Source organism: Lissotriton helveticus, chromosome 7, assembly GCF_964261635.1.
Source record: "Lissotriton helveticus chromosome 7, aLisHel1.1, whole genome shotgun sequence".
NCBI lineage: Eukaryota > Metazoa > Chordata > Amphibia > Caudata > Salamandridae > Lissotriton > Lissotriton helveticus.
In genome coordinates this window covers 1,094,468,838-1,094,481,603 of record NC_136068.1, presented here as the reverse complement: position 1 = coordinate 1,094,481,603, position 12,766 = coordinate 1,094,468,838, and the positions used below count along the sequence as shown (strand labels likewise).

The 12,766-nt window shown below is 46.0% G+C and overlaps 1 protein-coding gene across 5 annotated transcripts in view; it reads right to left on the bottom strand.

Annotated features, from left to right (window-relative positions):
- BAHCC1 (BAH domain and coiled-coil containing 1) overlaps positions 1-12,766 on the bottom strand; it is a 557,942-nt gene that overhangs the window by 46,498 nt on the left and 498,678 nt on the right. For all 5 annotated transcript variants that reach the window (XM_078654224.1, XM_078654223.1, XM_078654225.1 and 2 more), the window contains 4 exons: positions 11,206-11,507; positions 9,526-9,624; positions 8,337-8,475; positions 230-344 (listed from right to left, as the gene is read on the bottom strand). In XM_078654224.1, the coding sequence (XP_078510350.1) occupies positions 230-344; positions 8,337-8,475; positions 9,526-9,624; positions 11,206-11,507 (655 nt within the window). The remainder of the gene's footprint in view (positions 1-229; positions 345-8,336; positions 8,476-9,525; positions 9,625-11,205; positions 11,508-12,766) is intronic.

The following is a 12,766-nucleotide window of genomic DNA, read 5'->3' as shown; positions in this document are numbered from 1 at the left end:
TCGAGCAGTAGCATACCCCTCCCCCCAAGCGCCTTGAGACCCTCCCGGGTGAGTAGTGCGCTATACAAATGGCATGATTGATTGATTGATTGATTGATAAGCAAACGGCACAGTATATGTTGGGAGTGTAGTTATGCAGAGAGAGAGAGGAAAGACTAGCAAGAGGCTTTACAGATGGAAGCAGCATAGTAATGCATGCATGGACTAGAAAGAGCTTGTTGGTTCTTACATGTCAGGTGGCTGCAGTGTTTTAATGCTTCCGGCATACAGCAGACTGTCTTCCTTGGGGATCAGCACATGCAGCCCTTCCCGCAGGTCCTCTCGGCTGATGGTACAGATGGGTGCTGCAAAAATGGAGTTGGGGAGGACCGAGTCAGACATAGCACTTCCAAAACAAATGCGGAGATATTAGTGGTCCTCATGAAGGTAAAGGAAATGGAGAGGCAAGAGCTGCAGACAGCGCATTCGGTGTATGTAGTACCAGTGCAAGAGACTAGTGATAGACTAATGGAGGAAAATATGAAGGACTAAATCAATACATCAATTGATTGATTGATGTAGCACCAGTGCAAGATACTAGAGATAGATTCGTGGAGGGATATATGGAGGAATGATGACAGGACAGGAGATATGCAGAGAGGAACAAAGCGGCTATAGATTGATAGAAAGCAGGAACTAGGCAGAATTATAGGATGGATGATATGGTGGAATGACAAGGTAGTGAGCTACAGAGAAGCAAGTTGTAGAAGGATGGAGATGTCGTGAGTGAAAGCAAGATCAGTAGGCAGAAGGAGGAAACAACTCTTTCAGGGGGATTTAATGGAGAGATGGAAAGATGAAGGCAAGGATATATGAAGAAAGGAAAGGGCACAGAAACAGGGGAGAGAGATGTGGTGAAATAGGTATGAGTCGGCAGAGGGAGATATAAGGGCATTAAGGGGAACAGGAAGAAGAGATGATGAGAACAGTGAGATATGAAGGGTGGAAGAGGGACATAGGGAGAAGTAGAACAAAGAGTGTGATACAAAGAAGATAAAGTGATGGAAACACAGATCGTAGGTAAAATAGATATTTAGAGACGGGAGCTTTGCAGACAGACAAAGGGATGAACTGAGGTTGAGTGGAGCATATACTCAGAAACAACCGGACAGATACAGAGGGACACAACCACTGGACAGATATAAACAAATAGGTGGACCAGGAAGGGATGGGGGTGGAAATCTCATAAACAGACATGTAAAGACAGATAGCTGGACTGAGAAAGGTAGATGGGCAGGCAAATTCAGTCATATGGCTGCTGATATACACGCAAACAAACTGTTGACAAAGAAAGACACATTTTCAGATCAACATACATTACAGATCGACATGCACCAACAGACGAACAAGCAGCTGAAAACAAAAAAACAGACACACACAAAACAGCTGATGACAATGGCACACAGAGAACTGGACACACCTGAGATGCAAACCAAGCACACAGACACCTGGACATGGACAAGCGCAGAAAAAGCCAGGTAGAATCAGACACAAAAACAAATAAAAACACATCAACAGACACAGAGGTAAAGAGATAGACACACAGGCCGGGATTCAGACAGACGCACTTTGAACGTGCGAACACACACACATAAACAAAAATAGGATTCCTAGACAGGCACACAAACATCTGGTAAAATGCTGGCAGGCACAAACTTGCCCAGATTGTCACAATCAGATGCCAAAACTGGCAGCTAACCAGACACACACAGACTGCTGGACAGGAAATATCAGACATAACCAGAATGGTTGACATACAGTGTTTTAAAGGCAATACTGAAAGACAAAGTCCCAAAAGGTCCATGCGGTATCACTATTTTTTTAATCTGCTAAAGCAACTCATCCGCAGCAGAACCAAATAAGTTGCCCCCTGTAGTGTTTAGGGCATTAGCTTGTACCTCAGGTTTAAATCCTGATATTCAGAGCCAGGTGTGTTTTTCTAGATTGCAATTATACACGGCTGCCTGCCTGCTGTGGCTGCAGCATTGGAAGAAGATTTGAGTAGGTCTTTGAAGGTCCTTCTTGAATGACTGATTTCACCCTATTCTCAAACTCCTAGTTTGGATGACCTCTTCGATATCAGCCCACTATTAAAGTGGATTTCTTATGACCAAGGCACTTTAATTTTTTATCCACCACTGTGCTGCCACTGCTCTTTCCAGCTTTCTCCCCACCACCCTCGGCCTCTTGCTTTGCTTGCCTGGGGGTGGTCCAGTAGTAGAAGAAACATTTTCTCTTTTAGGGCTTTTGTTAAGTATCAGTGAGTCCACCCACAGATCAATTGTATTGTGGGTTAGATACTACTTTTAAATAAAAATCAATTTGATTAATTCAAGGTTAGTAATGTAAAACCCATGCAAAACAGTGGTGAAGGATTTTCTCCCATAAGTGTAACTTTATCAGAGGATTGCCTCTCTGGGCAAATACCAACACCAGGCTGATGCATGGCAACAGTACTTCCTTCAATGGCAACTACAATTAGGGAGGAGATGACCCTTCTGCTGCTTTCTGGAGGGTTAACTGTTACTGCCCTTCTGTGATAAGGGCTTTTAAGTCTTTTATGCACTACTTGGTAAAAGAGAACAATTTGTTTTATGAATTAAAGCAAACAATATATGCCTGTGGCCCTAATATTACACAGATATGCCTCTCAAACTGCTTTGACACAGAGGAAGGGGTTGCACAGTCCACAAAATGCATGGCCCACTGTTATGTCTTGGAGTATTTCCAAGTCATGTAGTCAACAAAGCTTATAGAGAGGAATGTCTCAATGTTATGTTGGAAAACGAGGCAGCATCTGTGAGGCCTGCACAAATAACATGACACATTTGTCCTTCACTGGGAACCAAACACCCTAGGGCAGCGCCTGACTCTCAGAGGGTAGCGTTGCAGAGCAGTCTGAGGCTTACTCAAGGGAGGTGGTGTGGGCTAGTATTCACCATTTGCAGGTGCGCAAAAATAACACTCAATAATTGATTGTCCAGTCTGTACTTTGCTTTATAAAAGTAAGAGTACATTTATTAAACACACACATCACTCAATACTATACACCAGTTTACAAATATACATAAGCTGTTGGAATTACTTTGTGACATTGCATAACATCTCCACCCCTCCAGCAGGGGGCGTGGGGTCTAGTACCACCACTCCCATGTATGCACATCATCTTGCCCCCAATGCAATTAGTTGAACCTATCCTGGAGCGAGGGCCCTGCGCACTGGCACCATCCCAATGGCGTCCCCCTCCCATTACTTCAACAAGCATTAAACAGGGATACACCTGCCTTGGTGACACATGACCCTGACCAAGCATCTCCTACTGACCCTAAAGTATACACCTCTACATCTTAAGGGCTAACAGTCTGGGGTCTTCACCTAAGCGCAGCAGCAAGCCTACATGTTTACGCACACTTTAGAATGACAGTACTCAGCACATTTGGATATCATTAAAAATGCATTGCAATTACAGCCCCTAAAGGCATCACAGATGATCACAGGATTAAGTTGTAAATACCGTCAGACACCCTAGCAGGAGTGTCAAGCCACTTAAATCCACTTTGCTTGTGACATCACCTTACACCAGTACTTCACATTGAACATCAGTCCTTCTAAAAGAAATAACCATTAATAAATGCATTTCAGTGCAATTACGCCAGTTCACCTCCAGGGGATGCCCTTCTCGAGACATCTCCAACTCAGCCCTTCAATCTTTGATGCACTTCTCAATGAACCCCCAGCTGTAGAACAAAAGTTCCAGCCTAGGAGATGATGCAATCTTCGCTGAGAGTTGAGGGGTTATTCTTTTTAAATCCTCAAGAAACTTAGGGTGGGGCTTAGCTTTGTGCTGGGGGAGAGACTGCGCTGCTCCAGCAGCTCCCCCCAGCACCTTTTCACACTCAAGGGTGACTCCTCTCCTCTGGGTGCCACCAAAACGCCAAAAACAATCCATTCCTCAGGCCTTGCAAGGCATCATGCGGCGCTTCAAGCTCCTGCTGCTTTCTGGGGCCTCGGTGGGGGGCCCGGTCCCACCTGGACCCCCGGGTAAGGGTATGCGGCGCAGGGAGCCCACACCAGGCCGCTCAGCGCTTTGGTCGGGGGCCCGGTCCCACTCGGGCCCCTGGCTCCTCCTTCCTTGTTCGGGGCCCCGGTCCCACCCGGGACCCCCACAGGCTCTCCACATTGGAGGGCAGTCCCCGGGACCTGACCCACCCCGGGGGCCTTTCCTGGACCAGCGGCAGAGCCTCACGCGCTTCACCGCCAGGGGGCCACAGGTCCAAGGTCGCTCACCTTCTGGGGGCCATATCTCAGCCCCTGGAGGTCCGATCTGCCCCATTTTCGCATCTTCTTGCTCCTGGCGGCGCCCCCAGCCACTGGGAGCACTCTCCTTCACTCTCCGGGTCTCCAAGAGGGTGCACTCTGCAGGGAGCGGTCTGCACTGGCTCCCTTCGCCAGCCTTTCGCCTGGCTCTCCTCCTGCGCCTCTCTTCTCCCTGCGCAGAGGCCCCTGCTTCTGCGCACCGGTCCTGGGCGCTTCTTCTGGTGCTGTTAGGGGCCTGGGTGACAGTCAGGGGGTCTCTCCTTCCAACTGCCCATTGCCAGGCTCCAGCACCTTCCACCTCAGCAGACCACACCCCAGAGAGAGCTTCTCTTCCTGTGCAGGTACTTTTTAAAAGTTGAATAGGGGGCTGGCAGAAAGTCTCTGTGGGTCCTATCAAACAGCGACACATCACTTCCCTGCCCCTGCCCCCTCCTTCTTGTCCAGCCTCTGGGTTTGTTCAAAATGGAGTCCTCCAGTGTCTCTGGCCACATGGCCTCTGAAACCCAACTCCTTCCCCCCTTCACTGCCTTCTCTCCTGGGTGCAAACTGGTGCCTGGCACCCAGTGACAGCTGCTAATGGATGAGCCTGTAGCCCCACCCATCTTCTTCTTTGTGGAGAGGAGGCCTTAGCTTGTGGAAGAAAGGTTATCGATCCATCCAGCTGAGGTCAACCCTCAGCCTGGGTCTGGTCATGGCTGGCTCAGAGAAATATGACAGTTCTGTATGACCCGAAAGCAGTACAAATATGAATTTGGACTCTGCAGCAGAATACGTATTTTCACCTACTCTACAATGAACTTTAGTGCATGTCTGGAATCTGTAGGCTTTGTGGAAGTCATTTTAGCCATGGGCCCCACATCCCCATTGGGGAATAATGAAGTGAAAACACAGTAAAACGCACTGACTTTCCCTGGCATGTTCCTTCCCAGGGTATAAAGCCTATTCCATGTCACCACCCAATTCTGCAGAAGTCCTGCCACACCATTCACTCTGTAGCTGCTCCTGGACTGCGCACGCTAGGAATCTCCCCTGCGCAGCTCCTACACGTGTGCACACGCATGTACACTCGTGTCTGCATGTAACCAGCACGGTGTCCCATACTCCAGCTGCTGCGCAGCGGCCTAGTCAAGCCAGGCGGACACCAGTAAAATCTCCATGCAGTCTCCTTCATTATGAGTTCACTGTGGATGAGTCCCAGATTATGAGGCTCCCCCACAGTAAAAGCTCCATAATTAGGTGCTCAAAAAGCAAAAAATCTGGGCGGCCCTAGTGTCAGAACCACCTTCTAACAGTTACCCTCTTGATAGCATCCACATTGTCTTAAGGCAAATGTAGGGATAGACAGGAACAGCCGTGCTCTCCCAAAATGGAAGACAATAAGTAATGGTTCAATGCTATCATAAGCAACTGCTGCAGGGATACCTACAGGAACGGCCGGACTGGAAACCCAAAGCAGCCCTGGCAATTTTGTCAGACAGGCCCCCTCCTGGGAGGTTGGGGGGTAGCAAGTGTGAAGAACTGCTGCTTATATTTCAGGGTGTCGATATTGCTGTACAGCTGGAAAACCTCCCCCTAAACCAGCCCCCGCCACTGCAAAACTGGCCCTCACCCTTCTAGCCTCCAGGGGAAATGCCCGATGCCCGCTACAACCAGTCCAACCCTGGTTAGAGGTTTGTTTATATCTGTGCTCCTTGGGGTTCTTCATAATCCTACTTGTTCTCGATCCATCGTAAACTAGATAAGAGCTGACATGTTTATGTTTACTGATAATACGCTGATGTGTTGTAGCCACAGGGGTTTCTGAAAATTGCTAGCCTTCATTTAGGGGCCATTGGGAGGCAAACTAGTCTAGACTGCCACTCTCACCAGATGTCACATGGGTGCTTAGGGACTTCTGTTGTCTGGGAGGTAGGGAATGTGGCTCCTCGGACAGCGTATCGCAGATATGCCTGTTCTGAATCTAGATTTTCTTCCAGCTAGGGATCCCTTTTAAGACTGCATCCTTAAGGTTGGGGGGTCATTAGCCTCAGAGGAGGCATCGTACCTCCGTGTTGCTCTTGTAGGCTCAATACTTAAAACACAGCCTCAGAAAGACATTATTTTGGAGAGTGGTGTGAATCTGAGGAACCTGAGAGACCATTTGCAGGGTCTTTGAGTCCTTGTGTCAAAGAGGGTATACCCGACAGGTGGGACATCACTGGAATGGCTGACTTATACTTGTACTTGCTTCTTGTCATGTAGGCCAGCACGTCACTAACTCCATTACTCAACTGTCCTCTAGGTAGAGTGCAGCTCTGGAGTTCTTGAGAAGTGAGGTAGGCTAAACCCGCTACCTTCTTTCACTAAGGATGTGGCAGCTCTGCGAACAGGATGTAAAGTCAGGTCCTGGGCAGACTGTCATCCAGTTTACCCTGGTTGGAAAGGCAATAGCCACCATGCATGTCCATAATCTTACTCTGGAAAGCTCTGGGCTATCCTCAAGAACATTCAAAATACAAACTTGAAATGGATAGCGTTCACACATGACAGGACAGTGCATTTCTGCAGAGGGCACAGCTCTCAATCTGACACAAGCTTTGCTTTATATTCATACTCTCCAGCTACTCAAGGAGAATATTTTTGGAGGGTTATGAGGGATCTAGAGCACTGGTTCTTAACCTGTGGTTCGTGGACCCTTGGGGGTCAGTAAAGCCTCCTCAGGTGGTCTTCGACTGTTTAGAAAATTACATACTATTAACAGAACACAAATGAAATATAAATAAAGAAGCAAAATGTACAATTGAACATTTTTGAAAGCTCTGTAAATATGAAGTAATTTATGAGGTGAAAAATTAAGTTAATGTCCTCAGATTGATTTATGGGAATAGTGCACGTGCATCGAACAGAATACAGTATGGATGATGAGGGTCATCAATTGATTTTAGAACTGCTCAAACCTTCCTGTAACAATTAAAATATAATTTTTTTCTATATGTTTGTGAATTAAATAAAAGACTTCATTCAATTAAAATCATTTGTATGTGTTTGATAAATGCTTGTTTCTGTATTTTTTGTGGATTGTTTTGTGGTTAAAATCATCGAAATTGCTTAGACTGGGGTCCCTGGACTACAGTAATTACTCAGTGGGGGTTCCCGGATTCCAATAATGATTCAGTGGAGCCACCCCTACCCCGGGCTCCAATAATGATTAAGTGGGGATCCTCAGAAGTCATAGGGTTAAATAAAAAAAACAACGTTCTAGAGGGGGAAGGCTTGGTGGGAAGATTTGTGTATTCCAGCCAGCTACCAGGTGGTAAAAAATAGCTTTCTTAACAGGCAGAGTTTTTGCCTGTGCCTCTTGTTCCCTAATGTTGGAAAGCAGCAACTGAAGGCAAAACATCCCTGTTGTGAACTTCATGTTTACATGATATCTGCAAAATTTCTATACACCACAAGCTTGAATGGAGGGGCAAAATACTTTTTTAAGAGGATGGTTTGGATTTTACGTGGAGAGAGATGTAGACTTCACCTTGAGGGTACACTAAAAAGGCTGTGCTCAGATCCTAACCAGTAAAGAAAGGTTATTCACTTAAGGGCAAAGAAGAAGTAATTTAATTGCTGGTACTCCATTAACTTTCAGTAGCGTATGGCTCTGTTGGCACCCTGGTGATCTCTTGGGGTCCAAGACCACAGGGTGAATAGCGAAATTCGAGTGGATAGGCAAAAAATGAATGGTAGGGTGACGGCGGAGTACAACTTTGGACTTTCATCCTTACTATGTCAGATAAGGAAAGACTCACAAACAGCAGGAACGGCAACAGCAGTCACACTCAGCTGGAAAGATACAGGCTTACTGACAGACAGAGAGATTGACAGAGATAGGCAAAGTGTAACAGAACCACAGATAGGTAGAAAACTTGCTAGGAATTAGATGAAAGGACAGCAGACAGAATGTAGGAGCAGCAATCCTGCTATGGCAGAGTTGGTAGTCTGCACTTTACCTGGAAGCACCTTCTGGTTGGACGCTGACCCACTGGTATGATTGTCCTCAGCTTCGCCTTCTGAAAAACTGCTGTTGTCGTCGAACTGAAAGTCGTCCTCCACGGTGAAGCTTGCCAGCAGCTTACTCACCGCTCGGCCCTGAAAGGAGAGAAGAGGTATATGACAGATGCCTGATCTACAGGACATTAGCTTTGAGGACTGTTCCTCAAACAAAGTATGCTTCAAGAGGGCATTAATGTTTATGGCTGTCCGACAAATAAGGCTTGCTGATTAGGGCATTAGAGATGTTTTGACGACGAAAATTGCTCCAACGTTAAATCACTGTCTGCAAGCACTTCCCATAAAGTTATTGTGATGCTGCAGGGATACCTATTTGAGGTGTTAGTCATCTTTCAAAGCGGTACCCCCAACAAGGACAACAAACTCTTCAAATGCTCACAGGCATGGCATACCCTTCCTACTAATCCCCATGGACCAACACCAAAGGAAGCTTATTTACTTGGCTTACTACTGCATCGTCAGAAGGAAGTGGGAAGACAAAGGACAGGCAAAGTGAGTCTCTACTAAAGGAGTTAGCCCTACCTGATGGCGCCCAACGTGCGTAAGGTAAATTCAGACACATGGTTGGTTACAACCAGAAATGTTTTTAGGAGGAAAATAAGAAAACTGCAGCACCACTTCACACTTTGAATCACCTCCCCAGGTTCTCCACCTCTGTAATGAGATGTAAAAATGGCGCATCCACCACGAACATCTACTTGTCAAGAGCAATGTATCACTTTTGAAGCATGATAAAGTGGGCATATTTTTTAATCATTTTATTACTCAAAAGAACATTGAGGTTGCTTGGTACAAACTACTTCACACTGACGTGTCCAAAACAGGGTAACTTATTATACTTTGATAGTTCAACATCTTTGAAAGATTTTAGTTTGGTGCAGTTATTTACTCCAAGCTACAAAGTGCACATCATAGTGAAAATGTGTATGCCCATACTTCTGGTGAGAGATTCATAAATATCGGGTTATAAGGTACAGCCCTGCGTAAGGTATAATGGGTAATGTATCATTGGGATGATTCATAAGTTTTATTCTGTGGCACTACAAAAGTAACATAAAAGTGCCATAGAGTACAGCTGTGTGACTGTATTTATCCAGGGGAGGGGGTGATGGGGGAGGGTCACTATACCTGTTTGGGGGGTGGCTGTTTGCTCTTCAGCTTCTTCCCATCCTTGATGATTCTGGGGCTGCGAGTGGCAAGAGCTAGGCCCAGGGTCCCGTTTTTCCTCTGTTTGAGGGCATTAAAGAAAGTTCAGTTAAAGCAGGTTTGAGTTTTAATGCCAGCTTCAACTTACCAAAAAGAGAAGAGAAAATAAGATGATGATTGTAATGTCACTTTCTGTTGTACGAGTTTGGCATGTGCATTGTATGAATAGTGTATGTGCTTTGTTGAGTGCATATGTGTAGTATATGTATGATATGCACAGTGTGGGTTTGTGCTACATGTGTGGTATATGTAGTGGGTGTATTCTGAATGTGTGTTAGGTGGGGTGGGATGCACTTTCTTGTAGGCGTGCGTGAGATGGTTCTATGTGTGACAGCATGCATCTGATATGTTTGTCTGAGAAGAGCACATGTGATCCATAGACCGTGGTAGGTGTGGTGCGGGCATTTGGGTATGGCTAAGGATTTGTGTCATATGAGTGTGATGTGAAAAGTCAGCGAGTGATGTACCTGTGCTAGGTATGATGCATGTGTCTGGTGCTTAGCCATAAGGCTGACTGTTGCACATGTGGTGTGTATGTGTGTAGTATAACAAGAACAAGAATAACAACTTGTTTGACCTAGTACTTCAAATTGCACTCTTGCCATTTTAAGCATTGTAATTAACAAGTATTAATATTATTTAATGCAATGGTACTTAGTTTACCAGCCTTCCGTTGGATGGACGGTTGAATATGCCTTGCTAGCATTTGAACACGTAAAGTGCCAATCAACGCTTTTTTCTAGAGGTGAAGGTGCAACCAATTGAGATATCCCTCCGGTGCACACATGTCTGCATGTTTCTGAAACAGGAATGCTGCTTCCTTGACATGCAACAGAGGAGTATTGGTGTGTGCAGTCAGTGCATGTGATGTGGTTGTGTGGGAGGTGCCGTACATACTGCAGATGCTCTATGATTTGGTTGACTGCATGACTTTATTTTTTTGTGTGGTATCTGACAGGTTGAGGATGGGTATGTAATATGTATGTTACTCATACATATGCAAATGTCTAACTATAGGACCTTGGTTTGTATGCAGAACAAAGTGGGGGTATAAACACTCTCGCTGGTGAAGAAAAGTCTGTGTGTGTGTGTGTGTGTGTGAAATAGGGGTGTACAATGTATGTGATGTGACAGCAATCTGTTTAAGCACGTTTGGTAGGCATAGTGATAGTGTGTTTGGTAGATGTAAACAATGATAGGCCTGGTGCACAAGCCTAGTTCTCTACAGTAAGGCTGACTGCACAACCATGCTCGTAAAGGTAATGCGGGTGCGATGTACAGCGTAGTTGGGTAGTATGAGTGTACAGTTATGGGGCCCTATGTCATGGGTGAGACTGTGATATTTAAGTCAACATCCCTTTGCATGCTTGGAATTTTCAGTCCTTTCTAAAATTCAGGAAAAAAAGTATGTTATTGGTAAATGTCCTGCTGCTAAAAAAATATATACTTGCTGAAGGGGTCACAAGTGACATGGTATCAACTTCAATCTAGGCCGCAGAGCCTTGGTCATCTGCTTGAGGCGTGCTAGATGTGTGTTGTATATCTGTGGCATGTATGTGGAATGTGTGAGCTGCATGTGTGGTATACGCAACCAGTGCTCACCCGTAAAGCGGACTGCAGTGCCTTGTTCTTGCGCGTGGCCTTCTTGATGCGCTCACTGGCAATGCGTCCCAACTCTGCAGCGGACACCATGCCCATGTTCGACGACAGCACCCTGGGGCTGGCCGGGATCCTGCGCCGAAGCGCTGCCTTGGTCTTCTTGTGCTCCACTCCGGAGGCTAGGGCCTGCTTGCGGACAGGAAGTCGAGTCATCTTCCTGCTGGCGGCTCCCAAGTCAACCCTGTGAGACACTGGTCGCTTGCGCACCTTCACCTCCCCCTCGGGGCTGGATGCCTGGCAGGATCCTGTGAAGACAGAAGACACCACAGACTGAAGTGCCAGGTACAGTAAAGACTTGGCTTCTATTTGTTTTATTTATTTAAGTTTTATATAGCGCTAGCTAGACCGGTAGGTGTCAGAGCGCTTTACATCAATTAGGTGAAGAGCCGCCACCACCAAGCCTGCACGCTTCACCAGCAGCAGGTCCATGCGTTATGGTGGGGGAACTCTTCCCTGGATCTTAAACAGCTCTTCCAGCAAATGAACCCCTAGAGATATTAGAAGAGTTTGTGACAGGTCTGCTGCGCCTCTGGAAGGTCTTCAGGTTGGGGTATAGTAAGTTGCATGCCAGGCGAATGTGGCATGACATTTTCCCTGGAGTAACTGGTGATCTGTTACAATTGCAGCATAGTTAACAGTCTTGCAAAGCGACATGGAACAGGGCAAAGGGAACTTGACCCCTCCCCCCACCCCTTCCACATACACGGGACTTTACAGTCACAACAACCCCATCACTGAAGAAAGGGTCAGCTGGGCTGCTAGCGTTGTTGTTCGTAGGAGTGGATGGGGAACACTAAACTCAGCACCATTGTGTTTACGTCGACGTGATTGTTTTTATTTCCACATTTGACCAGAATCAGAAAGCTGCTCTGATGCAGTGGGAGCAGGAACAGATGTTTCCTCTCGCATATCCTCCGAAAAACATCTGTCCCAGGATAGCCTGATAAGAACATCCGCTGCATTCAACGTGACAGACATCCACTACTTCCTACATACATCGAAAACATCCCCCGCATCCTGCATTTATCAGAAAATCCTAACACGGTCCACAAGCAACAGAAACCTCTGTTCCATCCCAGACTTAAGACAATGAAAGCAACAAGCAACAGTGTCTCCTCTGCATCACAAGTGACAAAAGCCTATGCCACATTCCACATGCGGAAACATGCAAGATCCCAGGTTTCGAAAAAACCTCTGTTTAGCTCCATATGCAAACAAGAATTGACAAAGGCAATAGGTCTTGCCTTTATAATGCAAATGGAAGCTATTGATGTTGGCAGTGCTTATTTGTAAAGCATTGATTTAAATAAGTAAAAGAACATTTCAAAATGCTGGAGGAAAAGTAAAGACTCTTCTGATGGTATTTCAAAATTGTACATTGATTTTAATGTTTACAATCTTTATAAATGACTGGCTCTATTTTTCAAATACTTTTTACTCAGGATGCTCTGAACATAATTTAAAAACAGAATGGAAGTGTCAGAATGTAAAAGAAAACATTTGT